Source organism: Psammomys obesus, unplaced genomic scaffold (assembly GCF_907164565.1).
Source record: "Psammomys obesus unplaced genomic scaffold, mPsaObe1.curated_primary_1811, whole genome shotgun sequence".
Classification (NCBI taxonomy): domain Eukaryota; kingdom Metazoa; phylum Chordata; class Mammalia; order Rodentia; family Muridae; genus Psammomys; species Psammomys obesus.
In genome coordinates this window covers 24,957,610-24,985,143 of record NW_026592118.1, presented here as the reverse complement: position 1 = coordinate 24,985,143, position 27,534 = coordinate 24,957,610, and the positions used below count along the sequence as shown (strand labels likewise).

Below are 27,534 nucleotides of genomic sequence, written 5' to 3'. Positions count from 1 at the left end.
CACACACACACACTCTCTCTCGTCATTTTTCTCTAATTGGAGTTAGAGATATTTGTGAGCCCCCGTGTGGATGCTGGGAAACAAACCCGGGTCCTCAGCATGCTTAACTGGTGAGCAGTCTCTCCAGCCCCCGAAGTTTTAGTGAACCAAAGTACCAGCGAAGTTAGTGGTTTGAAAACGATTATATGCAGAGTAGAACAAGAAGATATTTACTCTGTTCAGTCACCAGCACTATTTCTGCCCAATTTCTGATCTGTAGTCTGATGAGTATGTAGAGAGCTTTCTACACACACACTCTCTCTCTCTCTCTCTCTCTCTAGCAGCATAGCACAGAAGAGGTGGCATTTAATAGAGAGTACGCTTGTTGGTATACATGGAGAGTATATAATTTCAGAATATGGATGTTATTGTCTATTTTACCGTAAAAAGTTGCCTATGAAATGTTCTCTTGTTTCTCAAAGATATTTTAAAATATATTTATTTAAAGTCTTTATTTTTTTTTCCAGAATTATCTTTCCAGAATTTTGACCTTTCAGAATTTTAGACTTTTTAGGGATTTTGATTGTCCTGCATTTCGATTTTGGTATTAAAGCATCAAAGATTGTCTTTTGGGATCATTGCCCAAGCCCATAATTATTGTGTTATTCTGATGGATAGTTGTCAGGCACATAACAGATTTTCGAAGTATAAATATATTTATTTGTATATTGATTTTGAGATCAGGATCTTGCTATGTAGAGTGATCTGGAACTCCAGCCGTTGAAGGATTACAGGTGAAAGCCTCAAAAATATTTGGTTGAATATAGTTGAGTATAAGTGGATGAAGTTATTTGTTGGACCAGTGGACCGTTTAATAGAATTGGGTGCTGGGTTATGAAGTATTGCTGTTGTTAAGGAAAAGTCCAGAGTAAACAGCTAATTTGTAAAGTAAGTATAATGATTGGCAGATGGAGATATATATATATATATATATTACTTAGGTGTACTCAGCGCTGGAAATTCTTCGTGTATTCCGTTCCTTGTTCTAAACTGTTGCGTGGCCCTGGAACCCGTGTCTAGATTCTAAGCGTTGCGTGGCTTCTACCGATTCAACTGAGCGTCTCCTGTATTCTAACACTTTCAGAGCTCCCTTGAATCTAGGTTTTACAGTGTCGGGACAATCCCACGTAGCGATTTGGTTTTCAGTGTTTATGAAGGACTCTAAATGTGCAGCTTGTCTACTTCCATCCAGCTCTCTAAGCCCCAAGACTCCAAAGAGGCCCAAGGCGCGAAGCTCTAGCCTGTGACAGCAAACGTGCTTAGTCAGCACCCTCACGGGACCAGCCGAAGAAATAGCTTAGCACCATTTCTTCCTGTTTATGTCGACCAGGACCTCTACTTGTGCATGTAGTGCAGACTAAAACAAGGACACCAAATCGCCAACGCCTCCGGTACTCTAAAGGGTCCAAATCCAACTCCTGGAGCGGTCAGAGCAGGCGGATGGCTTTTAAGACGCCAAGTTCGAGGCCCCGCGCAGCCGCTGATCGCCGAGAGCCGGAGCAACGTGCAGCTGCGGAGAGCGGCGCCCGGGTAGGAGAACCAGCACCTCTGCAAATCAAGCTCTGCAGCCGAGGCGGCGCCCCTGCCCGTGGGATTGGCTGCCGGAGTCGTGACGCGCTCTGGGCGGGCCCGACCGGTTTGCGACAGTGGCCGCGGGTCCGGGGACCGGAGAGCCCGGAGGCACTCGCCGCGCGTGCCGGGGTCCCGCGGGGGGTCGGGGAGCCGCGGCTCGGGGTCGTAGCGGGCTCGGGCGCCGCCGGGAGCCGCCGAGGTCCAGCGCCGCGGGTTGGCGGGAGCAGCCGGGGCTGCGTGGGGGGTTTGGGGGGGGGGGGGGGGACGGGACGCGGAGCGGAGCCGGGGAGGGGCGCGGGGGCGCTCGCGCCGCAACTTCGCGCCCGCTCGCCCGCGCCGGGAAAACTTGGTCCCCGCCGAGCCGAGCGAGGCCGCCGGGGGGAGGCGGCGGCGGGGGGCGGGCGGGGGCGGCCGGCGGGGCGGCGGCCAAGCGCTGTTTGTTCCCTTTCACTTCCTGCGGCAGCCGCTGGAGATGAGGACGGCGGGGCTGGGGCGGAGCGGCCGCGGCCCCCGCGAGTGACGGTCGCCCCGTCCGGGTTTCCCGGCCCCTCCAGGGCCCGGGCCATGCGCGCGCCGTGAGGGCCGGGCGTCCGGACCCCGCGAGCTGATGCGGACTCGCTTTTGAGCGCCTGGGGACGAGCGGAGCAGCCCCAAAATGGAGGACTTTACCACCAGGACCTACGGGACCAGCGGCCTGGACAACAGACCTCTGTTCGGGGAGACGTCCGCCAAGGTGAGTGCGGGAGCGGGCCCCGGGCCGGAGGGCGCGTGGCCCGCCTCCCCCAGCCCGCTGGCTCCCGCGGCCCGCCCGGTCCCGCAGTTCCGCCCCTCTCCTGGGGTGTCTGTCCTGCCCTCCTCGCCGGGAGCAGCCTGGAAAGGAGGAAAGTTCAGAAAGTTCCGAGCAGTTTGTGCAGGGAGAGCCCCGGGAAGGTTGCAAAACCGAACTTCGCAGCTGCACGCTGGCGCCCAGAGCTACTTCGGATTGTTTAGCTGGAGTTGTTAAAGGGCTCCGAGCTGAGGTTGTGAAACAGCTGCGCGAGGGTAGGAGGTGATCAGAGGGTCCCAGCGCTCAGATAGGTAGAGGCACTACAGAAGTCCTTTGAAAGTGTAAGAGTTTTCAAGAAGCTTGATTAGGTAATGCCCTTGATTAACAATCTGTGAGAGCCTTTCTTTGTACTCAGCATTAGCTTTCCGAGAAGTCTGGGCAGGATTAAGCTGCTATGCCTACCCCCCCCCCCCCAATTGCAAACGGCATTGATGACCTTTGACCCCTGGTGAACCGCTGGCAGCCTTTGAGAAGTTGACTGTGCAGGGCTTGGGTTTCTTAAATTTGGGGAAGACTCTGTAGCGCGTCTAGGGAACTTCTCTACCGTGCTTTCACGGGCACTGTCCCGATTTTGGCAGCTGCCAGCCTGCCATGAAAAGACTCCTTTTATTCTTAAATTCCACTTAGATTTTGGTTTATCATGGAGTGTTTTCATAAGACATCTTAAGATGGAAGTCCAGATTCTTGTGGCCTTGCATAATCTCGCCTCACCTTGTTCAGGAGCTCTAGTTGAGCACTGTTCCTGTTAGTGCACACACCACTTGAGCGTCTGTTCCGTACCCGGTCCTGGGTATTGAAGGAGAGCAATTGGGAAGGGGAGGTCTGTACGTAAGACAGGTTCAGGTGGATGTGACACGTTTTGAGAACAGAGGAGAAACTGATTTACTTACATGAAAAATTTGTCCGTTTCCAAATCAGGTTCATTTTCTCCTGCATGTGGCTTTTTGAGCGCCGATTGGGAATGTGGGTGATTCAGGCCACTTTTAACTCCATAGACCCTGTAATCCAGCAGCGCTGGACTTCCTGATGGACTCGTTGACTCATGCAGACATTCTGAAGCTGGCTGGGGTGACTTTCTGCACTTGGGAGGCCAGGGTGGAAGGAGCAATTGATCTCAGCTGTTCAGGGTTAACCTAAGGAACATAGTGCAGTCCTGACCCCAGAGCAAGGCCAGACGCTTCAAAGCCAAGTAGCAACCCCACCCCCTAACAGATAAGTAGGAACTGAGAAATAATTGATGTTACTGAGCAGCCAAATGCCTGCGGCTTGAAAGTTTCTTACCATCCTTCATCTATTTGAAACCCATCCAAGGACATCAATATCCAAACATATCTCTGTTCGAGCCACACCTGGGTCCAAGCGTGCAATGGTTATAATGCTCTGCAGGACTTAGGCAGCTGTAGAACCTTGTAGCTCTGGCGACTCAAGGAAAAAGTTAACAATAATGATTTCAAGTCTCTTAAAACTGCATCGCTCAGCTTGCCCCGTGAGGTGGATGGGGCAATTGTGTAAAATCCCAGTGCCCGGAGAAAGGGGAGAGATCCGTGGTTTGATAAATAATGGGGCAAATAAGGTTTCCCATAAATTGCGATGCCTCCTTTGAAGGAGAGGCCTCTGTCTTTGAGCAAGTCAAGCGCTTTATTTGTAGGCTGGATGGGCGCAGGGAACAGGAATAGGGTCTCAGGAGTGATAGGACGCATTGCAGCGCCGCCATTGCCTTGGTTGGTAGGAGCTGCTGCAGCTGGAGGGGTCTTGGGGACTCTGAGGAAGCTGTCTCTTGTATGGGGGTGTCTCTGACATCAGGAAACTAGACACAGTCGCCACTTAAGTGGAAGCTTGGTTCTAGTGAACTGCTGTTTACCAGAGAAAAGGTAGAGAGGAGAAAGCCCACTCCCGTGTCAAAATCTCAGAGCTTTTAGTGATCTTGTTTCTTGAGAACAAGGGACAATGTGGAGGCTCGCAGTTATAGGTGTAATCTCTAGGGCAAAGGGCATTGAAGCCCAGACAGAGGAGAGTTTGTTTCCTTAGTGTGGGGCACTTGGGGTTCCATGTTTGGTCATCAGAGTCCTTTCTAAGATGGATGTTTTATTCTGTTGTACAGCTAAGGAAGGGAACTTCACAGGGTCACTTGTTCAGTCACATCTAGTTCCCTTTTGTGAGATGAACAGTGGAGTGAATAGTAACTTAATCATGTAGCCTTGAATACTCTTAGGACAGTATAGACACTCGAATACTTGTTGCCATTTCCCAGGAAGTAGGAGTGAAGTGGCTGCCCTGGCTCAGGTAGCGAGTTTTCAACTCATGACACTGGAATGCACTACAGAAGAAGAAACATAAAACCTAGTGGACCTTGAGCAGCACCTGAGTGGGCAGACCGGAAGGACCTTCTGCCTTCTGAATGTAATGACTGCAGTGAGTCCAGTGACTGAAATGACAAATTTATTCCATCTTCAATGAATATCTTCAGTGCTCAATCCACAGTTCTTGCTACATGAGGGATGACAGAAGGAATGGTGTTCGTATTTTGTAAGAAACTACACCTCATCAATACCTTTGAAAATATTATCAATCTTGCTTAGAACTTGAGAATGTTATTTTCAGTGTTTTAAGCCATTTCTTCCCAGAAAGAAGGCAGCAAGACTGCCGTGAGTCTGAGGCCAGCCCTGGCTCCATCGTTTGAGGCCCATCTCAGATATAGCATGAGACCCTATTTTAAACAAAACTAAAAACTAAAAACATTCTAAGTTCTGTTCCATAGTACATTTCTTTACATGAAAACCAAGTATGGCAGAGAGCAAAACAATAAGTATCTGGTGTTCCTGTGGCTGTGTTGTAGCTTTTGCACTTTGTAAAAGAGTGCTACCCATATGTAGACCACAAGGACAGGGGATATATGCATGCCTAGAAGGCACAAGGGTTCAGGTTTAATTCATAATTCTCCCTATCACTCCCCACCTCCTAAAAACCTTTACCTCCTACCCAACCAACCAAAACACCCAGAAAAGACTGAAGCTCAATTGTAAAACACTAGCCTAACATGGACAAGGTTCTGTGTGTTTGCTCCCCCGTCCTGCAACCCCCAGCCCTGTTCTGTCATTGAACTCAGGATGTCAGGCTTGTGTGGTGATTGCTTTTTAACTCACTGAGCCATTTTGTTGGTCTTGTAACTAATTGCTTCTCGATTTTTTTTTTTTTTTGTGGTCTTTTGGTAGTGCCTCCTCTCTCCCCAAACCTGAATCTTGTTCAGTCAGTCTTGTTTTCTGCTTTGAAACCCTTCAGCCCTGCTTCTGTCCTTGCTTCCCTCCAACAGTCCTGGTTGTCAAGAGGGGCGTCCTGGCACTGCTCTGGGTACTGGGAAGAACTTGGGTAGGCGTGGCTTCTTCTAGAGCATCTGCTCCCTAAGTGAAGGAGCTCTTGACTCTTCCTGTGTATGGTTTTTAAATATGCTGAGTTTTAACTGATGGAAAGGGTAAACATCACCCCCAAAATAATCTGTATTCTTGGGAGATTCTAAAACACAACGCAAAGGCATGTGTTCAGAAACTTGGGTGCACTGGTTGCCCAAACAGGAAGTGGTTGTTTTAAACTCTCAGGCAATTCAATTCCTGTCTGTCTTCCTGTTGAGGTATATATGGCAGAGGGTGGTGGTAAATGGGTGAATACAGTATTGTGTAAGAAACAAACTGAGCCTGCCCTCTCAGGCTCACATGGATCGGTATTCTCTGGGAAGACTGGACTTTTGCTCAGGTGTGGCAATTGCCTGGTTCTCATGAACTGAATACTTATTTTCTTAGTTGGATGCAGGTCATATACAGACAGGTGGTAGTATCTCCTGAGCTCAGATTGTTGACAAACTTGAGTGTCCTTATGGGAAGTAAAACGAATGCTTTAGAAACTGGGGCTAAATAAGCATGGAGGAGTCAGTTCAGCTCCCACTAAGCTCCAAGGAGTCTAATCAGTCCTTAAAGACTTCCCATTAGACAAGGACACCCAGCGAGGCCACCATTTGCCATTGAACAGTCACTATCCTGTTGTAAGGACTTTTATTCCTAATCCTTACAGTCACCTAGCAAGTGGTACACAGCTGGAAAACTACATCTTAAAAAGTTAAGTGTCTTATCCATGCCTGCTGATAGGTACATGGCTGCGGAGGTGGTTTGTTAAGGCAGGCTTGTTGCCTGGGCCTCCGTGTTTGTGCAGTCTGCCAGTCTGAAGCTTGAGTGAATATCATTAGTGTGCTTCTGTGAGTACCAACTGTAGTTGTTTTCTCCCCTAAAACATGTAGACTGTGTTTGTGCTCTACTTTTACTTTGGTTTCCATAAATAGTGCTTCAGTGAGCACAATCTATTTCAGGTACATTCATCTGTGAGGAGAATCTGGTAGGGGGAATGTGCAAAAATATTCACAACCTGAAGATGCTTCAAAATGTGAATATGATGAAACAAGGGGAAATTAACATGTCTGAGTTAGCTTGATAAAAGAGGGAATTGTGCATTCAGATTCACGCGAGGCCATGGAAAATGTGTGTGAAGTTGTCAGGAAACCTGCAGTGTTTGTTTTGATACAGGGTCTCTTTACATAGCCTTGGCTTGTCGAACTGTGTAGCCCAGGATGGCTTCAAACTCAAAGAAACAGGCCTCCTTTGCCTCCTGAGTGCTGACATTAGAGGAGTGTACCACCATGCCTGGCCACCTGCATTCTTGAGTCCCTCTCCCATGCATCCTCTCTGCTCATGCTTCTGTTCTGAGTTCACTGTTCCCTGGGGAGGTCTCAGAGTAGCTGTACCACTGAGCAGAGCTCACTGTTCATTAGTTAGCCAGCGAGGCAAGAAGTCTCATTTTCCACCCAAGTGGATGCTGTCTGCCCCTCTGGTTGTCTCTGGTGACCATATAAGGTGAAGACCTCATTTAAGCAGAGCCATACAGTACAGCTCAGAAGAAACAAATCCACTGATAGAGCATGAAGTTTCTTTCTTCACCCAGCAAAAGGAAACCTCCCACGGTTCATATCTTCTCAGGGCATTTCTCTGCCTCAGGGCTCTCTTACCCCAGCCATTTCCAGAGCTTGTTTGACATGAAGTCTTCCTCTGTGACTTGAAGAAAAGCAAAGTAATTTCTGGAAATCCACCTGTAACTTAGAGTTAAAGTCCTTAAGTTTGGGAAGTGTGAAGCTAGGCTGTGGCTCCAGGTCTGTCTCACTCCAGGTAAACAGTGGGAAGACAGTCTGCCTAGTGGACCTTTGCACATTATGATATTGCTTTGCTTTCCTTACTAGAAAGGACCCAGTCCTCAGAGACGTTTGTGAGATAGGAAGCTAAGAACTGATAAGATGTTAGAGTGTGTCCTTTCATAGGTGGAGTTCTCAAGAATATCAGGTCAGACTTCTCAGACTTGACCTAGAAACATGAATAGAATTTTAACTGGACATGGTGACAGTGAAACAGTGCAGTTCACAGCTGTATCCCAGGAAATCCCAGAAATTAATTTTCTCACTGTTTTAAGGGGCCGAGAAGTCCAAGACCAAGATGTCAGCAGGACTGGTGCCAGGTGAGGGAGGGTGCTTTCAAAGTGACTTGTTGCTGCCCCCTGGAGGGGAATAGAGCTGTGTTCGCAACATAGCGGAAAGAACAGAATGTCAAGTGGCGGCTTCGAGAGGTGCTAAGTGAGACACCCCTCACCTTTATGTATTAATCACTTGCCAAAGATGACATCCCTCCCTCCCTCTCTTTTTTATCCAGCAGGGCTTTCTCTGTAGCCCTGGTTGTCCAGGAACTCACTCTGTAGACCAGGTTGGCTATGAATTCACCAGAGATCCACCAGCCTCTGCCTCCCAAGTGCTGGAATTAAAGACACTTGCTACTGTCTTAGGATTTTATGGCCACGAAGAGAGACCACGAACCTCTTACAAAGGAAACCATTTAATTGGGGGCTTAGTCTTTTAGAGTGGGAAGCATGGCAGTGTGCAGGGAGACATGGTGTTGGAGAAGCCTACAGTTCTAGATCTTAATCCACAGGCAGCAAGGAGGAGACTGCAATTCCACACTGGGCAGTGCTTGAGCATAGGTAAAAGCCAGCCCCCACTGTGACACACTTCCTCCTAATAGTGCCAGGCCCCATGGGCCAAACATGCAAACACATGAGTCCTTGGGAGCCAGACCTATTCAAACCACCACAGCCATCTTGCCTGGCTCCAAAGAGGACAACCTCTTAAATCAGCTCTGGGGGTTATTTCCATATTAAATTTGGAGAAGATGCCACTATGTAAGTTGGATCATAGCTCTCCCAGCTCATTCTGTATCAGTTTTGGCCATTGCTGCACAGATTTATTGCAACACTCCTCTCTAGACTCTTATGTCTTTGTTTTTCCTTAAAAAAGGGCTTTTCAAATTTCATACTGCAGTGATTCCTCAAGCTCCTACCTGTCCCCCGGTTACCCCTCACCTATTGTTTATATTCGTAGTCAATAGAACAGAAAGTGAAAGCTTAAAATCCAAGCAGAAAGCATGGTAGAATAGGGCTCTTCTAATTTTGGAGGGACTTGAGATTTTAAGGCTAGTTTTGCTCCTCAGTGAGAACCAGTGAACACAGGGGTGTTGGGAGATGCTGGATTGAGGAAGGGTGTGAGTGCAGGAGCGACAGCAAAGCAGGCCACTCTTAGATCCTCTTTAGGCTGGAGTAGAGATTGGGCACTGCTTTCTCTCTTAGCATTTGTTTTGTGGGGATCACTACTAATACAATGGGTTCAAGAATAGGACTGAAGCTGGGCGAGGTGGTGCATGCCTGTAATTCCAGCACTTGGGAGGCAGAGGCAGGCAAATCTCTTGTGAGTTTGAGGCCAGCCTGGTCTGCAAAGCAAGTCCCAAGGTACACCAAGGCCCTGAGGAGAGAGAGCTTCCAGACACTTTCTGGAGATGTCAGGAACAGTCAACTCAAAATAAAAGACCAATGAAACACAGCGAAGGTCTAGCGGAGGACAGAAAACACAAATCTGTAGTAAACCTTGTTTCTTCCCATATGTAATCATCCTGATACATTCTGGGTATTGTGGTTGGCAAAGGAATATGACGAGATACAGTGAAGTCACTGTGAGCATCGGTAGCCTTCACAGGCACATGGCTTGGTTTTTGTCTTGAATTAGGAAAAGGTTTTCTTTTGGAAGGATGAGAACATGTGCTATGGCACAAACTTAGAAAGTGTACCACTGGGCTAGACTTCCGTTATGAAGTGGCTCAAAGTCTTACCATCCCCAACTTTGACATGTAGAGGAAGAGATAAGTAAAGTTTTAAGGTATTTTGAACAATTTAGAGGAAGGCTTAGTGCCAGGGCCCAGTAGCTGGTGGGGGTTTGGACCACATGGCTCGGAGCTCGTTTTCCCAAGATGCATTTTCTGGGGAGTCTTCTGTGCATTGCTGACCAGACAGTTAGCCTGCAAGTAAAGTCCTTAAGTCACAGCTTTGGTGTAGCAGATTGGTTTTGTTCTGGTTAATGAAAATGGTCCAGTTTTGGGGACAGGAGGAGGGAGGGAGGAAGAAGACTAGGGCTTAGCATAGCAAATAGTTGAGATGAGGAAGGGAAGTTAGTTGGTATGACTGAAAATTGTCTTATGCTGGTCTGGAAAACAAAAATGTCCACCTGGTGAAGTCTGGGATCTAGGATTGAGCCTAGGATTAGCACACATGGTTGTGAGCTGTTTTGGTGATGTCTGGAGATGAGCATCTCTGGAGAACTGTTAAGTATTGATAATGAACTTTGTTCATATGGCATGGCTTTAGGAGTGGGAAAAGAGGAGCATGCAAGTATGCAGTGTGGAGACTGACCTAGAAAAGACTGGGAACACCTGGGGAGGGGTGTAACTGCAGGGCAACCTCGAGGACTCCTCTATCCCATCTTCTCCAAGAGTAGAAAAAGTGTGGCATTCTTGGGTCTTTCTTTTCTGCAGATCTCCCTCATTTCCTCCCTTGGAGTGCTGGAATACAATGCTTAAGGATGAGACCTTTAAATGAAGCCTTGGTAGTCACTGCCTTTTCCTGCCCTAGCAGAAAGTAATTGACATTTTAATAAAGCTAGGAGGACATGGACCCTTGTAATTCCCAGAGTCCACTACTACTGTTTCCTTGAAACTAACAGCAGCCTATTCCAGGAAGCACTTGAGAGGATGTTGGGTCTGAGGTGCAGGACCAGGCCACACCTTTTGTTCTGCTATTTGCCCATCCCACAAGCAGCGAGGCCACATTTGGTTGTGACAGGTCAGGTCCCTGGTCAGATGAGTACCCTCTACTGGTGAAGAGGCATTAAGGTAAATGCTATTGGCCACTTGTATATTAATTCCATAGCCAGCCTAGATAACAGCAGTATGCAATGCTGAAGGAGGCCATGTGTCCCTATTAACTGCTAGCCTTAGGGAAACATAGAGGCGTCTTACTTTGATGTAGTAAGGGTAAAATCTGGGTAAAACCTTTGGGGGTCTTGAAGTGGGGGTATCTCTTGAGGGATGATATTCCAGGAAGGGTTTATAGCGGAAGTGATAGTTGAGTTGAGCTGTAGAGGAGGGGTAGTCACATTGGGAGCAGCATCTCAACCTTTTCACCTCCCAATTCACAGTTCACTGTTTTGGAATGTACCTGTCATGCCTTTAGCTTATTTTATAGACCGAATGAGAACTGGTTGTGTATGAAATACTTCATTTTCTATGTGCAGTATCATGTAACAGATTTTGCCTAGAGCTAATAGTTTGCCTCATTTGATGATCTAGCTTGCATTCTCTGCCAAGAACTAAAACCCTGAGCTGCCATGAATCTCAGAAGTGTCCTTTGTCTTCAAGTACTAACCATACACTGTGGCTGTACCTTACCTTTTGAGGAGCAACAGTAAAATGAGCACAAAATTTTCCTTTTGTAGAACTTCACATAGATGTGTTTGTACTGTAGATATTAACGCCAACAAACCCCTTTCTTCAATTTGAGAAATTCTACCATCTCACTTAAAGGCAGCACTTGGTGGCTTGTCTTTGGTTTATCTAAATTGCTACCCTCACTATTAAGTACTGAACGCAAATGCTATATCTGAGTTGGCTACGCCAGACAAACAGCATAGGTATTATATAGTGTCAGTATGGTGAAATGATGGTTTTTATCTTGGGCAGGATGGAGCTAGACAATGTGGTTTTATCATGCCACTCAGAACAGTCTATAGTTTACAACATATAAATTGTGTTTATGTATTATTGACCCATAGGTAACTGAAGCTACGGAATGCAACATTGCAGACCATTGTATTAGACTTAAATTTAAATCAGAAATGAGTCTATTTACTCATAAATTCTCTTACCTCTTCTTTTCACTTTTACATGTTCTCTAAACCCCTTTAGTATTTTCACTCTTCATCTTTTTATTGTTAGGTGGCTTTTACATTTAGCACAAAATCTGCTTTGGGAGTAGGTAAAACATATATTGCCACGGAAATGGAAGACTGAACACAATGTTTGTTAGCATTCTAAACCCTGCTGCAACAGGGTGTTTCCCAAGAGTAGATGATAGCCTGCTGGCTCTTTAAGTTACTTGGATGTCACGGTCAATATCCTGTAAAGCCTTTGCTACCTGAGTTTGAATCTGAGGACCTGTGCCTTCCATCAGTGTGCTGAATAATGACTGACCAGGTACGGTTGGGGAATTTTTAACCTCATAAGGTGACTAGGCATACTCTGAGCCTAAGTGTAATCTGAAGCATTTTCCAGACTGCTTGTTAAAACTATTAAGGGATCCCCTTGGGTCACACAGCTAGACAGTGGTAGAGTAAGCTAAGAACTAGGGTCAAAATGAAACTTGGGGATGTAGAAAAAGGTAGTTTCTGGGAAAAATAAACTAACACCAGCTACAGAAAGAAAAACTTGAATTTCAATTTATCTTAACAAATGACAAAAGTTTAAATCCAGAATTCATCTCCAGCTACTATTTAGCTCAGCTTTGGAGCACATTTTTTCCTTAAATGCTTTTGAAGCCTTAACTAACTAGCAATTGAATCATCCTGGTTTTTGATTTGGAGAATGGCTAGAGCCTGCTGCACCCTGGAATATAATCCTTGTCCCAAGCAAGGAGTATCTCTCCTAAGTATTGAAATCTCAAAATGGTTTGCTTAAGACTCATACCAGATTTTCTTAAAAAATTTTTCTGACTCAGCAGATCTGAAAAAAAGAAAAAAACAAAAAACAAGCACATAAACAGCTCTTAGGTGAGGCTAATGCAACTGGCCCATATACCGTATTGGAGTAGCCAGATTTGGGTACATCATTAGAAGTGAAAAGTTTCAAATGAATTCTGTGGTTCTTCTGACCTGGATTTATGGTATTCTATAGCAGAAGACCCAAAAGCAAGGAAAGCAGCACTGGGAGAAAGAAAACACTGCTAAACATTTCTGTCACCTCTTAAATAGCCAACCTTACTGCTTTTTAGCAGAGTAACTTAATTATGTTGAGTGGCTATGCAGAAGCTAGGCAGGGAAACATTAACTTAGGTATGTTTTCATTCTAATACTCAAAACAGTTATGCTATCTTAATAGGCTATTAAGACAGGGTAATAGGCTTTGTGAGGTGCCATCTGTCAACTGACAGCTTAGTCTACAGCAGTAGTGGCTGTTAGGATAAGCTGTCTTTTCCCACGTGCAAATCATACTGCAATTTCAACCTTATGTGTAATGTGTAGCATGTATGCACACATTAAAGGCCAGAGGTTGATGCCCAATGTTTTCCGTTATCATTCTCCATCTATTTTTTGAGATAAGGTCTCTTAATTCAGCTACTCTGGTTGGCCATTGAGCTCTACAGGCCCACTTGTTTCCATCCATCTACCCTGGGGAGGGACTTATAGATGCACATTGCTATGTCCAACTTTCATTTAAAAAAATTGCACACACACATGCTGTGTATGTGGCTAACCAGAGGCTGGGAGAGGTGTCTAATCCCCTAGAGTTAAGAGTTACAGGTAGTTTTGAGCTGCCTGACATGGGTGCTGGAAACCAAAGTTGGGTCCAATTCTCCAGGCCTCATGTCCAGCTTTTTAGGTGAATGCTGGGAATTGACCCAAACGCAGATCTTCTGGTCTGTGTGGAAGGCACTTTACTGACTAAGCCAATTCTCCATTCCCCTCCTCCCTAACTTTAGAAGATAAGTGAAAGTTTGGTTAGTTGCTTTTCATCAGTTTTGTTTTTTTCCTTTCCTCTTGATTTTAGGCATACAAGCTGCTGTGACATTTGGAAACAGCTACTTACCTTGGTCATTATAGACCTCTGTTGGCAACAGCTGTTCAGATATGCAGACCCATAGTGAATTTCTGCAAATCTCTAAGAGCAGATATTCCCAGAATACAGTTGAAACTTCCAGACTTGTACAGATTTTATCCTTACACACTTTGTTAAATACACATTAGTCATGTGTGGGAGGAAATTAAGTGACCAATGAGGTCTCTTCCTTAAGAAATGGTCTTGATTTCTGGTGGGTTGCAGTGTTAAAAGCTGTTGAATTCTTAGTGCAGTTACGTGTAGTTTAGTTTTCCTTTCTAACCTGTGATCACTGTCCTTCATCTGGAGTTATGCTTTGTCCCTGCACAGGTCAGGCATACCCCAAACCTGGCTTTACTATACTTCCAGCTTTGGCTGACACTTTAATTTGTATTTTTCAAAAGTAGAGAACTTGGAAAAGAGGTTTTGGTGTGTTGCTGTTTCCACATCCTCTAGTCTGTTGATACTAAAACAATCCTCTAAGAGCCAGGGTGGTGCAGAGCTTGGTAGCACCATATGCAAGGCTCTGGGGTGGAACCCCAGCAGCCTCTGCTCTATGAATATGCATTCATGACTTGGCTTTGGATTCTCACAAATAAGTGGCCCTAAAGTACTGTTTCCTGATCAAGTCTTAAACCCAACCTTGTAGTAAATACAATTTTCTCCCCGCTGGGGATGGGCATATTGGAGAATCAAGCCTAGAGTCCTGGATACGCCAGGCAAGTGCTGTATTATTGAGTGAAAACTTGCTGGAGTTGTTAACTCTGTAAGTTACCAACTTTCTTATTTTGTAACATAGTTACACTTGGTTGCAGAGTAAACTCTCAAGTTTTGGCAAGTACTTTAAAATACACTGGGTCCAAATTTACCTTAACTTGTAAATTTTAGGTTACTCCACTTCAGATATTTAGATATAGAATAGGTTGGATTAGGAATGAAAACCATAAGAGAAGCCTTTGGTCAAATGATTGTTTATATTACTGAAGTCTAAGTAAGTTGTAGAAAGGGCCAGTTCTTGGTCTCTTCATTCTATAAGATTTCAGCTTCCATTTTGACAGCACCTAAATCCAAATCATCTGGTTTACAAACTCTTGTCTCTTTCAGGACCGAATCATCAATTTAGTTGTTGGCAGCTTAACCACCTTGTTGATTCTAGTAAGTATCTTTGTCTTGTTTTGCCACATTTGTACTGTTGACCGGTTGTAAGAACTTTTAGTAACAAGTCTGCCAAAGAAAGACTTTTAAAGAGGGTACGAATATGTGGAATATTCCAATTATAAGTCGAGAGTAAACCAGTCAACTGAGTTTGCCATGATCTAAATTTAAAATAAAAATGATAGTGGCACTAATCAGTTCCTCTGACAATGACTATCATCTTTCCCATTTCTTTTACTGCAAAAATTTACTCTGGCCAAGTACTGTATGTATGTATGTGTGTGTGTGTGTATATATATATATATATATATATATAATATGTATGTGTGTATGTGTATATATACATAGTACTGTGTAGCACACCAGAATATATGTGATAAACATTCTTTAAAGGTCTATCAGAATAAAAAGATAGTTTCTAAAATCTGATAAACAAGGGTAAGTTTGCCTTAGTTTGTCCATTGTTTTTTAGAAACAAAATGGGAACTAGAAACCTATCTTGCATTAAGTAAGCCAAACTAATTTTGCTTATATATATATATATATATTTTTATAATCTTGTCATTTTCCCATAGCATGTTGTTGAAAATAAATGCAAGGATGTTAATTAGCAGTATATGCATGACTATGTGCCATACGATTTATGGGGTATGGTTTTTTTTTGATAAAAATGGAATGCTTCACAAATCTGAATGTCATTCTTAGGATTTTATGGTGCAAAAAGTACTGCCTTGCCTCTCCGCAGCCTAACCAACACCTCTGGATTACTCTTACGGCCTAACCTAATTTCTCTCCATATAGGTAACGCTCATCAGTGCTTTTGTTTTTCCTCAACTACCTCCCAAACCACTGAATATATTTTTTGCTGTCTGCATCTCTTTGAGTAGTATTACTGCCTGCATACTTGTGAGTACTATAAATGGTTGTAAGGGTCTAATATGGCAGTGCTTAAGACAGATTTCTAGCCCCTGGGTCTATATGAGAGTCCATCCTTTAATCCTTCTCAAATACTGGATTTGCGATCAGAATTACTTTTTCTCCTCAACCCAAATTAAGAAGTCTAAAGAAAATTGTTCCTTTGATGGGCAGAAATGAAAGTTTAAAGAATTGTCAAAATACTTCAAATGGTGCAAAATCAGATGGGACTTGTTTGCACACAGTGATTATACAATAGGGCTCAAACAGGCATTGAGAAAGTCTTCCAAGAAGACAGAGGACTCTGGATTTACATCTCATAATAAGTGATCTACCTAGAATATATAAAATTAACATATTTTTCAGGAAGCAAAGTTGCAGTTGTACTTGTAACAAATCTCCTTTATATGCCCAACCCCCTTCCCCACCAAAGGATGGCAGTTGTCTCTTCTCTGTTTAGAGATTTACTGTTGGTCATGCTTTTCATCTTCTGTGGGGCTGTGGCCCACAGAAGGAGCCCTAGGTTTGACCACCAACACCATTTTAAAAAAAGCAAATCCCTTAAAACATGGGTTTTAGGAACTAGTCCTAGGTTGTTAAATAAATTAGTTACATAAATCTATGCCCTCCATTCTAATAATTCAAATATACTAAAAATCAAGTTCTCATCTAGCTTGACCTGCATACTACTTTGGTCATAAAAATAACAAAAGCAGGAATATATATGATCTTGGACCATGGAATCACTTGTAGCACTACTAAAATCATAAAGAATTGGCTGTATTGGCCTCAGGAATGAGTAACTGAACCACCATCTCAGGACAATAAAGTCTAATGCTATCCATATTAAAAGCACTAGTTGTATTTTTACACTGTAACAGTTGGTCATTAAATTTTTATTTGATTCTTCTTTTAGATCTACTGGTATCGACAAGGAGACTTAGAACCTAAATTTAGAAATCTAATTTACTATATATTATTTTCTATCATCATGTTATGTATTTGTGCAAACTTGTACTTCCATGATGTGGGAAGGTGAGGCTACCGAGAAGAAATACTTACCAGGACTCTTGGAGACTGTCTATGTGAAATTAACTGCTGTCAAAAAGTATGCTGAAGAATCCTCGACAGAAGTCTGGTACATGATTTTCATGTTAATTGTACATTTGAATTCCCTCTTGCAAGGGAGCTGTATTTTCCTTAAGCTGAAACATTCCAGCCCTCAAATAGCAAAAATTTTCACTTTGAAATTATTATTTTTTTTTTACAATTTAATTGCATGGCTCAAAATCTTGCATTTTAAGACAAATACTCTTTTATTTCTGTTAAACTGAATAAACAATTATTGTTCCCTAGGCAACCAACTTTTGCTTATTACTACAGTTCACATTAATAAAACACAAATGGTGAAAAGACAACTTTGATTGTGAAGATCTAATTACAATAATAAATAAAATAATTTATACAAGTTTCTTTTTTTTTTTTTTTTTTTGGACTTTTCTATAAGGATCATATCATTAAAGCCCTAGAGGCTAGTTTTGGCTTTACCCTTAGGAATGACTCTTGATTTGTTTTCTTTTGATAGAGAAGCAAATTTTGTTTTTTAAAAGTGCCTGAGGGAGAAGCTATACTGTGCTCCCACCAGGTAATGCACTAAGTGAACAGCATATGCTAATGCCCCCTCAACCTTCTGGGCAATTTATATAGTAAAACATATAATGAAAAGCCATGGTTATCAGAAACGGGTGATATTACCTTTCCCCTCATTTAGTTTTACTTCAAAGTGCTAACTGTAAACTAATGACTGGTTTCTGATGAGGGGTGATAACTGCTTTGCTACTAGTGGGTTTTGTTACTACTTTATCCACATTCCCTTTAAAAATCAAAGACCTGTAGTGAATTTTCTTGACTCTCTAATGCTTTTCTTTACCCCATCTCACTCAGCTCCCACTGCCAGCAATGGGTTAACTAAAGTAACTATCACAGCCACTTCCCATGATCTTCTATTTGGATGCTGGTCATGGCTAAGTTAATCTTTCTGGGGGTCACTGCTAACTAAACTGGACCATGTTGATAATATAACCTGAACTATAACCAGACCTACTTGAGTCTGGACAGAGCCTGGAGTCTAACTATAGAAATGAATATTACTGCTCATATTTAAGCCTGAGCAGTTAAGCTTTGGTGATTTAAGTAGCTGCAGTGAATGCAACTCCTCTTGTCACAAAACTTAACAGGTCTGGGCAATGAAAACTTCCTATACTTCATAACACATCGTCAGAAAATTGGACCTCAGATGATATACTTAAAAGGAGGTAAAAAGTGACAGCAGCAACAATGTGCGTGGCTTAAGCACAGTAGTTATGGACAAGCCAGAGGAATGGCAACTCAAAACTCTTGGGATGGCTCCTTTCTTTGGAGATAATAGTCAACCATTCTAACAATCTAGTGACAGTTTACCAAGTCCTCAACATCCTTTGAGTCTTCAGAAACGGGACTGCCCAAAGATGATCCAATTATATTTGATTCTTCCTGTTGCTGTTGGAATATGGGATCTGTAATGAGTAAAGTTTAAATAGTCAGCATTAAATGCATGTATTTGATTCTCCTCCATTCAGTCCAAGTATTTTACCAAAGCGTAGGACTTTGCCAATAAGAGAACACTTATTCATCAAGAGAAGATGAACATGACTGGATAAAACAACTGCCTAGTTTCCCCCATATTATTACCAGGCTCATGATTAAGAGTCTTGTACAGTACCTGTTAGTGTTGTCAAAGGCAAGACAGATTCAGTATCTATAACATCAGATGCCTGGATAAAGCCATGTGGTGAAGGAACGATAAGTATTGTTTCATCATCAATTGTTTGATGAACTTGGTGTACTATGGTGGGAGACTCTAAATCCTAAATAATATTAAAAAAAAAAAAAAAAAGAAAGAAACAAAGAGATACTGACTTATATTCCCAAAGTATGTCCAGGTTTGTTAGTACTTAGCTCACATATATATTCCATTTTAAAATTAGAACATAAAGATTAAGACCTTAAAATGATGGTGCCTATGAACCTCAATAATTTCTTAATTTAGTAGTGAATATTGATAAGGTAGAGCATAAACCAGCAAATTATCTCATATCATTTGAGTATAGAGAAAACAATTATGTTGCACTGTGGGTATATGTAGTTCCAAAAATGTAGTATTACCCATACCACCAAAAGGTGATCCAGGAATGGATGCAACAAATGCCTCTCAATCTGTTGCCTGTGGGAGAGGACATTTTGGCAAGGAACTATGCCCAAGTGTGTCTGCCTGCCATTTCAGCAGCAAGAACTGATTCATGGACACCTTTTGAGGTTATACTTTGTGAGTCTAAAGAAAAAAGGAAGGTACTAGAGCAACAGTTCCCAACCCCTGGGGGTTGCATCAGATATTCTCCATATCAGACGTTTATATTCCAATACATAACAATAGCAAAATTAGTCATGATGTAGCAATAAAATAATTTATGGCTCGGGAGTCAGCACAACACGAGGAATTGTATGAAAGGGTCGCAGCATTAGGAAGGTTGAGCACCACTGTGCTAGAACCACTCTCTTTAAAGTAACTGTGAGGTTCAAGGCAAAACACAGGCTATAATCTTCTAGCTTACCTCAGTAACATAAGCACTGGCTAAGTCTGAAGGCGGTTCTTCCTGCTTAAGGTCAGTGTCAGCAATTTCTTCTTCTGTTCTGACCATAACATTGTTCATAAGTTCTGTGCTATTTTGGTCACTAAATTTAGACACATGAGCATTATTAAATGATGGCTGCATGGTCATTTTAGGCTGAGGAATTTCATCTGGGAAAGTGTCTGCTTCTAGTGCATCAGGAGGCTCAGGGAAGTCAGATGAATGAAGATCACTATCAACTGTCAGTTCTGCTTGGGATACTGAAGAAGCAATGTCCTCTGTAGCAACAGTTTGAATGATGACTCTTGGTGTGTGACACTGCACTGTGACATTGTCACTCGTGTTCAACAAATGTTCTGGCTATAAAACATTAAAGGAAACCATCAGTGACAAAATGACAAAGAACTGACAGTCTCTCTTTCCAGTACCTTTCACCTCTACAGCTATTTTTACAGTAACTTTTCTAGAATCTGCTTGCTACCCATGGAGTCCCTCAAATTCCCTACTTGAATGGATATCAATCTACTAAAAAGGAAATAGTGGAGCTTTAGGTGCATCCATTGAAAAATTACATGCAAAATACTATACCAAAGGCAAGTGGTACAAGAAATACTGATACCCACACTACATTTCTATCAACTAATCCTGACCCATAAAAGGCAATCAGATATTATGATGTAACATACGGATAAAGCATGAACAATGATCTGTTCAGGAGAAGCAGGAGCAGCAGCTGCCAGGGTTACTGTGGGACTTGTGGTCAGAGTCAGAGGAAGACCCTGACTTGAGCTTGTTTGAAGAAGGTAGGTGCCTGGAGTACCAGTGGGCTGTAAGTGGAAAGACTAAAGAAGAAAAAGAGATTCAGCACAGGTACAAAAGCCTATGGATTAAGTACATCTGTTAGCATTTAAGAAGGCTCATTTGAACTTATCAGTTAGTACTGTACTTTTCCATCATGAAAGGTACAAATGATAAAGGGAATATTCTTCATTATGTAAACAGTCTCAAATCAGAAATATAATGAATAAAACATTTATTATGTCTTGTGCTCCCATTCATTTCTATGTTCTTGTTTACTAAATATTGACACAGTAGGTTCATGAGCTACCATAGGCAATGCAGAAACCCAGTTCTCAATTATCTCTTTAAACTTTTTGCTGTAAATAAAAATAAAATAAAAACAATCTCTTGTTTAGGACCAGCAAGATGTCTTGGTGGGTTAAGGCATTTGTCGCCAAACCTGAGTTTGATCCTCAGGACCCACAAAATGGAAAAAGAACAGACTCTTGCAACTCTATCAACACTAAGGCATGGTACCCCTCATAAAAAGATGTGCCACTAATAACAACAATAGTTTAAAATAACAAGTTTTTGAAAGGCACACCAGCAATGTTTATTTACTTGAATGTTATAGAATAATTTTAGGAAATATGTGTTCAAGAAAATGAAGAAAAGATGGCTAACTAGAAAAACATGTATCTTTTGAAACTGTCTGTAAGAGAAGTCTGGGTTATCCTAACAAATATTTTTATGATTTAGGTAGTGGGTAAACCGGACAGTCTGTTTTTAGTCTAATACTGTTTTGGCCAAAATATGTTTCCTGTATCCTGAATCCCTGAATACAGGTTTTCTGAACAAGGAAAGGGCTGGTAGAAATAGAAATGATTATTAAAATGCCTACCACCCACTGGGAACTCAAGTTATTCTCAGCTTTCCCTAAAAGTGAAAACCAATTATTTTTCTAAAGGTTACAAGTACTGACCATGACAGCTAGGAATCACTGCCAGTAAGCACATACATTTCAAGTATTTTAATAAACTTAAGTCTTTATATACTTGAAGAAAATTACAGGTATGGATGTTTTGCCTGCTGTTTGTGCACCCAAAACATGCCTGGTGCTTGCCATGATCGGAAGAAGGTTTTGAATTTCACCCTGGAACTGCAGTTGAAGATGCTTGCGTGCCATTGTGTAGGTACTGGGAACTGAATGTGGGTGCTTATGAAGAGCAGCCAGTGCTCATACTGCTGAACAGTTTTCTCCAGCCCTAGTCTCGTCAACATTTTGTTGTAATTTCATAAGTAAAAAACCTTAGCACAACCACCATACATGTGTTTATTTTCCCTTTTAACTCCTTTCCCCAAGCAAAAATAAACAAGCATAAAATAAAGTTCTGTTACTATCACTTGATAAATAAAGATACTGTATATTCCTATATGAGACTACTGTAGTCAAGTCCAGAGATGGAAATAGAATCTGTAGATACTCTGGTGATCTTCCAACTTGTATTTATTATTTAATTCTTCAAAATAAATCAGTCTTGAGGGAACATAAATCGTGTTTACATTTTCTTAATAAAACAGGAACTACTCTACGCTTGCTTTAAGAAGGACATGAACTGTTTTAGGTTTTCATTGCCCCCAAAAGAAACCGTGTACATCTAAATTATGAGCCATTTCTTCTCCCCAGCTAGAGCCAACCCAAAATTTACTTGCATCATATCCATATATTTATTTGGAGGAATTTCAAATAAGTGAGAGCCACAAAAGATTTTCTTTTACTTATGGAGCTACATGTAGATAAAAATACTGTTAAGCCAAAAATATTTTTAATGCACTGACTGAGGCTCAAGTTGGTACACTGTGGATGAGCACTTGTGTATCATGGTGACCGTATGGCTGACTGAGGCTGCAGCCACCACCCACATAGTAATCACACTGCTAGCCCGAAATTCAGAATTGAGCATTCATGCAGGAGTTCTTGTGTCAACAGGTATTTTCCTTTCTCTCGATAAACTTGAGTTAGAACTCAGTCATTTGAAAACAAGTATATAGTGTGCGCATGTGTGTGAATGCCAGAGGTCAACATAGTTCTTTTCCTCAGTCTCTCATCAAAATGGAGCTCACTGATTTGGCTGGACTAGCTGGTCATCAACTCCCCAATGGAGGACTTATATCGGTACCTGTGTGCTTCATGCCCAGGGTTTTTACATCAATGTTGGGAATTGAAGGTCCTTATTCTTACACAGAAAAACTTTACCTATGAGCCATTTCCCCAGCTCCTGATAACTGTTTAATGTTCTTACAAGTAACAAGAGTTTGTAAAACTATTACGGATCCAACTAAAAATTTTGTACTCAGTAGCTTGTGTTAACTGCTTAGTCAACATACTCAATAAATGTTACTAAGAGCCCATGAAGGGTCTACCGACTTTTTTTTCTTAGTAATCAGTCTGACGTAAGAGTCAGTACAAAGCTATGCCATTTATTTATGCCATTACTGTCACTTTCAGGTATAAAGAAATGCACTGATTTACATACACAGGGAAAAAAGAATGACAGTGACATAGAAGTGGAAATCTAATTTATGTTGTCTATCCATCTGGCCTCAGACTTCTAATTTTACCTACTTCTAGAATAACAATTGTATAAGATACCCGATCTTTGTTTTGCATAAGAACAGCCAATAACTATAATCTGAAGCATTACTCACTGGAAGAATCTCAAATGTCTGTAGTGTTCCACTGTTTAGTGTTATTGTTTCTGAGTCAACAGAAGCAGCAGGGGAGTCTGTTGAAGCTGTAGTAAGAACAAGCACAATAATAAAATGCTTTGTGATGTTTCTCCAATGGATGCAGCTGTTTTGAAAGAAACTGCATTTTGAATAATGCCTGCAAACCTGAAGTTATAGCATGGACTTATCTGGGATGGCACAAAGATCAGACATACCCAAATAGCTAACTTTAGCCCACTGCCAACTTTACTAAAACAGTCATGCCTACCATTTATTTTTTAACATGGTTGCTTTCATACTTTATAGAATGCAACAGTGACGACATAAGGCTCATAAAGCCAAAGATACTGTTGGAACCATACAAGAGGTTTGCTGATAACTCTTGGTGTGTATCAGAAAGTGTTTCAAGTGTCAAGAAGTAAGAGGAACACACCAAGGCTAATCTGGAAAGAGAAAAAAAAAAGAATAACAAAATTTTCTGGAAATTTTAATAAGCATTATCGATGTATAACATTAGGTATTTAGTTCTAGTAACACTGCCTCTTCCATGGCCAAAAAGTAATTTAATCCAAATTTAACATTCAGATTTTATCTGTCCTACTTATATAGAGTTGTTATGAGGAGCAAAAGCAATTTTAAAACCAAAGAATTTATGATAATATTTTTTTCAGAAGACTATATTTGAGAGGGTCTAATGAGCAGAATCGAGAGATGGTGGTCAGAATGCTAACAATAATGACAGGATACAGTACTCTTACTATACTCAGGTATCTTGTTGGAAGTAAGAAAATTCTATTAAAAGATATGGTATGAATTATTAGGTTCCATTTACAAAATATTTGCTATCTTAATAGTGTTATCCTGGTGGTGGCTCATACTCTCCACGTATGATTTACAGTCAATAATAACTCACATATTTATTTAGACTAGAAACTTTGTTACTTTGCAATTCTTCAACTATAAAATAAACAAAAAGGAGGGCCAAATAATGAGTAATTAGTTTAAATGTTTCTAAAGTAGCTTTGTTTTGTGGTACTGGTGATCAAGCACAGGGCTTCACCCACTCAAGGAAAGTGCAGCCCCAAAGGTAACTTGGATAGTCATTGAATATACAGACATATGGTGGTCACAGTATCAATAGGTGTCCATTGTTTCTCAACCAGGGCATCAAGAGGGTGCATTTGGAAATGCTGTGTGTTTTTACGTTTATCCTAATGACAGAAAGAAGTATTAAGATCATATTAATGAAGTCAAGAAACACTGAGCATGTTGTGATAGGAGGGTGTCCTGCAAAGAGCTACTCAAAGTGCAGTAAATAATAAAATGCCCAGGTGTAAATATCAAGTGTGTACTATTGGGCAATAATCTTTTCATAGGCAAACAGCATCATGTAGGACCACCACCACCACCAAAAAAAAAAAAGGGGGGGGGGGGAGGGAGGTCTATGGTGAAGAAAGATGGTTCCAAGAACTGGAACTTGTTTCTGTTACTATAATCAAAGAAATGTCAGAAAGGGGGGGAGGAGGAAGGTAAACTTGGAGTTTAAGTGAAAAATCATTCCTCATGCTATATTGCTGGGTTCCTGCATTTTTCTAAGCACAGAACTGATAGACAAATATCTGAGAGACTAGAAACACTTCCCTCTATCAAACTGGCCCTTTACTACCTTAGTTTTTTTTCAACCTTTATAACAAGCCTATTTTAAAAATACACTATCTCAGATCCACCCTATGTTGTTTGCATTCTGGATAAATTATAAATGGCATGTCACAATGAACACTATTTTTCTGCTCGGTGACTAATTTTTTAGTAATTTTTTTTTTTTAACACAATGATTTCATGTCATACTGAACACTATTTCTCTGCTTGCTAACTTTTTAGGAAGTTTTTAATCATCAGTGAATTAGATGTATATTTAATTAATTTCTATAAAATCCTTAAGTATAAAATCTAGAAAGATGATTTAGAAATACTTAATTGCTAGGTGGCTGAGCTTCTTGTCACATTCATTCTTGTGTAAATGTTAACTGAGTTAAACATAAAATGCCTTAGATCTCCCAATTCAATTTCCATCAACACTCTAGAAGACTAAAAGGCATTGGAGCCATTAACTAGATCATATAAGGCCCAATGGCAAGGAGTCTTGAGGTGCCAACACTTACAGACGTGGGCGATCTGGACTGGAATCTGCAACGCTGCCATGGGGCTTGGAGAGATGGCTGTATTATCTTCCAAGCGGGCGACTCTGATCTGAACATGCTGTACACTGGAATTGCAATTACTGTTTGGAACTCCAGATCCTGATTTAGTCTCCAAAAGCACTGGGTTGTTTTTTTGGTTCTCATGTAACTGTTTAAGACCTTTTATTAAGACTGAAGGGAGATGGGTAGACAAAAAGAACATTGACTCTCTGACAGACCACCATCTAAGCAACAAGGGAAGTAGGGTGGGAGGGGGTAAGGAGGGAAAGTATTTGGAGTAAATAATTGTATACTGCATGTGAGAACTGTCAAAATAATAAAAGTATTAAAACTAACATCCATCTAACAGATTAAAAAGGATTAAAAATTTTTTTTGGAGATGGGAGTGGTCTTGCTATGTTGCCCAGGTTGGTCTCCAATTGTTGGACCTATGGATCCTATAACCCAGCCCCTCAAGCAGCCTGGACTTAGAGACATGTGCCACCATGCCTGCCCAGATTTTGAAAATACTAAAATCATACTGTTCTTGCTATCAGAACTATAACAAAATGGAAATGGGTGGACATGGTTAAGGGAATGGAAAGAGACCATCTTCTGTATCCTAGTCTTCTGGCAGAATTATTTAGGAAGACTACTGGTGATGCTAACACTGTTTTATTTTGAAATGAATAGTGTACATTCTCCCACCAATGACTCAAGGGCTGCACTTGACTACAAATAGTAATATGTAAGGTCTTTCACTCTAGATGTTGCTCTTTTTGGCAGGTGTGAGGGGGCAGTGTATCAGCCTATAGTGATCGCTTGCCTTTGCTTTCTAAGCGCTGGGATAACAGGTATGAACCATGATGTCCAGCTTTTGCTCTTTCATGATAATCTACACTGATCTTCTGTAACTGGGAGTTCAAGTCCCTCAACACTGAATTCTCCTTTGAAAACTGCAAGTTGGAGTGCATCAAGAAGAGAAACGAGTTTGATAACCTAGAGCAGACTCTGTAACTTAGGCTAGCACATAAATACAAAAAAAACAAACGTCTTTAAGCAAATCCAATTTAAGATCCCTGGGTTTACTAACAAAACTAGAAACCCATAGAGCCTCTTTTCTATAAAATAGGGTGCCAGATTTTTCTCCAAATAAATTTAGCCAAGATATTTAAAAATATACAACTCATTTTTGAGAAAGGTTTGTACTAAATGAAACCACGTAAAATTTGTTTCCTTTTTATAGTTTATGTGGAAGAACAAGAACATATATGTGTAAATGTGCCCTCCCCTTATAGGATTTGGGAATTAGAAATCACATGTATTCTTCTCCAGGGCAGAAAGGACAACTACTCAACGAACCAGGGCAGTTTAAGTGAAAATCTGCTGTAACAGCCTTTACTTGAGGTAAAGAGCTCTAACTACTAATTTTTCTCCAGGAGTAATACTGTAAGCAATTAATACATTACCAGGAAATGAAACATCCTTATGGTTTGCAATTTGCCTTTTGATGGTCCACCATTTACTTCGAAGCCACTGTGGTGAGCGGACACTGCTCCATCCCTCAGCTAGAAGATCCCAGTTTATGTCATTTTCATCGGCTACATCAAGCTCTGCTATCCTACAGATTATAAAATAAATTTATCAGATCTTAAATAAATTCATAAATCCTCCTCTTAAAGGTGATAAGACCAGCAATACCGCAATGGTAGGTTATGCCAACGAGGTACCATTATTAAAGAAAAAGGACTCCAGCAGTGCAAGTAAGCCTAAGAGCTAAGGAAAGCTAAAGTGCAGCCAGGTAACTAAACTGTAAATGGCTAGAAGCAGATTGAGCACCGTGAAGGAAAGGGAGCAGGCTAAAGATTATAACCAGATAAAGAGCAGGTTTAGTTGACAGTGCTGCAATGTCTTATAGTTTGCTTTTAATAAGTTATTAGTTGGCTTTGAGCTTTTCCATTTAGAAAGAAACCAAACATGTCTAGAAGTTCACTATATATAAAAATAACTCAGTTGAGAAAAATTAAAAACAAAACCAAACAAAAAACAAATACAATTAAATCTGAGGTTCTAAAAGTCTATTTCCTAGGTTTCTGTCACAATGACTTTGATGTCTGACATGGAGCAGTCAGAACTCTAACTCCGATGTTCTGAAGATTTTCCTGCCATGTTTTGTTCGTTAGTTTTTATGGTTGTAACAAATTGAAAACCAAATTTATGCCCCTGCCACCCTTATCCCAAAGCTCTCTTTTGAATTTGTGTGAGGCAGGGGTATTTACTTTGATCTAACTTGATGTGTGTATGTGTGTGTGACTATTAAGACTAGGTCCTTCCTGCCAACCTTAGCATAGGAACTGAGGACTGATACAAAGACTGGAGACCCCTTTATCTACCAT

General features: G+C 41.5%; 2 protein-coding genes across 8 annotated transcripts in view; one reads left to right on the top strand and one right to left on the bottom strand.

Moving 5' to 3' along the window:
- Positions 1–1,672: 1,672 nt before the first annotated feature.
- Tmem243 (transmembrane protein 243) overlaps positions 1,673–27,534 on the top strand; it is a 34,326-nt gene continuing 8,464 nt past the window's right edge. Inside the window, exons 1-5 of one of the 5 annotated variants that reach the window (XM_055612576.1) lie at positions 1,673–1,810; positions 2,166–2,344; positions 14,815–14,865; positions 15,667–15,771; positions 16,697–17,248. In XM_055612576.1, coding sequence (XP_055468551.1) covers positions 2,267–2,344; positions 14,815–14,865; positions 15,667–15,771; positions 16,697–16,819 — 357 coding nt within the window. In that variant the 5' untranslated portion in view covers positions 1,673–1,810; positions 2,166–2,266 and the 3' untranslated portion in view covers positions 16,820–17,248. Of the gene's footprint in view, positions 1,825–2,074; positions 2,345–14,814; positions 14,866–15,666; positions 15,772–16,696; positions 17,249–27,534 lie in introns of those variants that run through there. The other 4 variants (XM_055612575.1, XM_055612577.1, XM_055612574.1 and 1 more) reach the window with 4 other exon arrangements.
- The window catches only part of Dmtf1 (cyclin D binding myb like transcription factor 1), a 44,010-nt gene continuing 33,548 nt past the window's right edge, over positions 17,073–27,534 (bottom strand). For 2 of the 3 annotated variants that reach the window (XM_055612570.1, XM_055612573.1), the window contains 7 exons: positions 26,608–26,759; positions 25,121–25,330; positions 22,938–23,023; positions 20,135–20,290; positions 19,431–19,808; positions 18,542–18,686; positions 17,073–18,335 (listed from right to left, as the gene is read on the bottom strand). In XM_055612570.1, coding sequence (XP_055468545.1) covers positions 18,226–18,335; positions 18,542–18,686; positions 19,431–19,808; positions 20,135–20,290; positions 22,938–23,023; positions 25,121–25,330; positions 26,608–26,759 — 1,237 coding nt within the window. In that variant the 3' untranslated portion in view covers positions 17,073–18,225. The remainder of the gene's footprint in view (positions 18,336–18,541; positions 18,687–19,430; positions 19,809–20,134; positions 20,291–22,937; positions 23,024–25,120; positions 25,331–26,607; positions 26,760–27,534) is intronic. The other variant, XM_055612571.1, reaches the window with a different exon arrangement.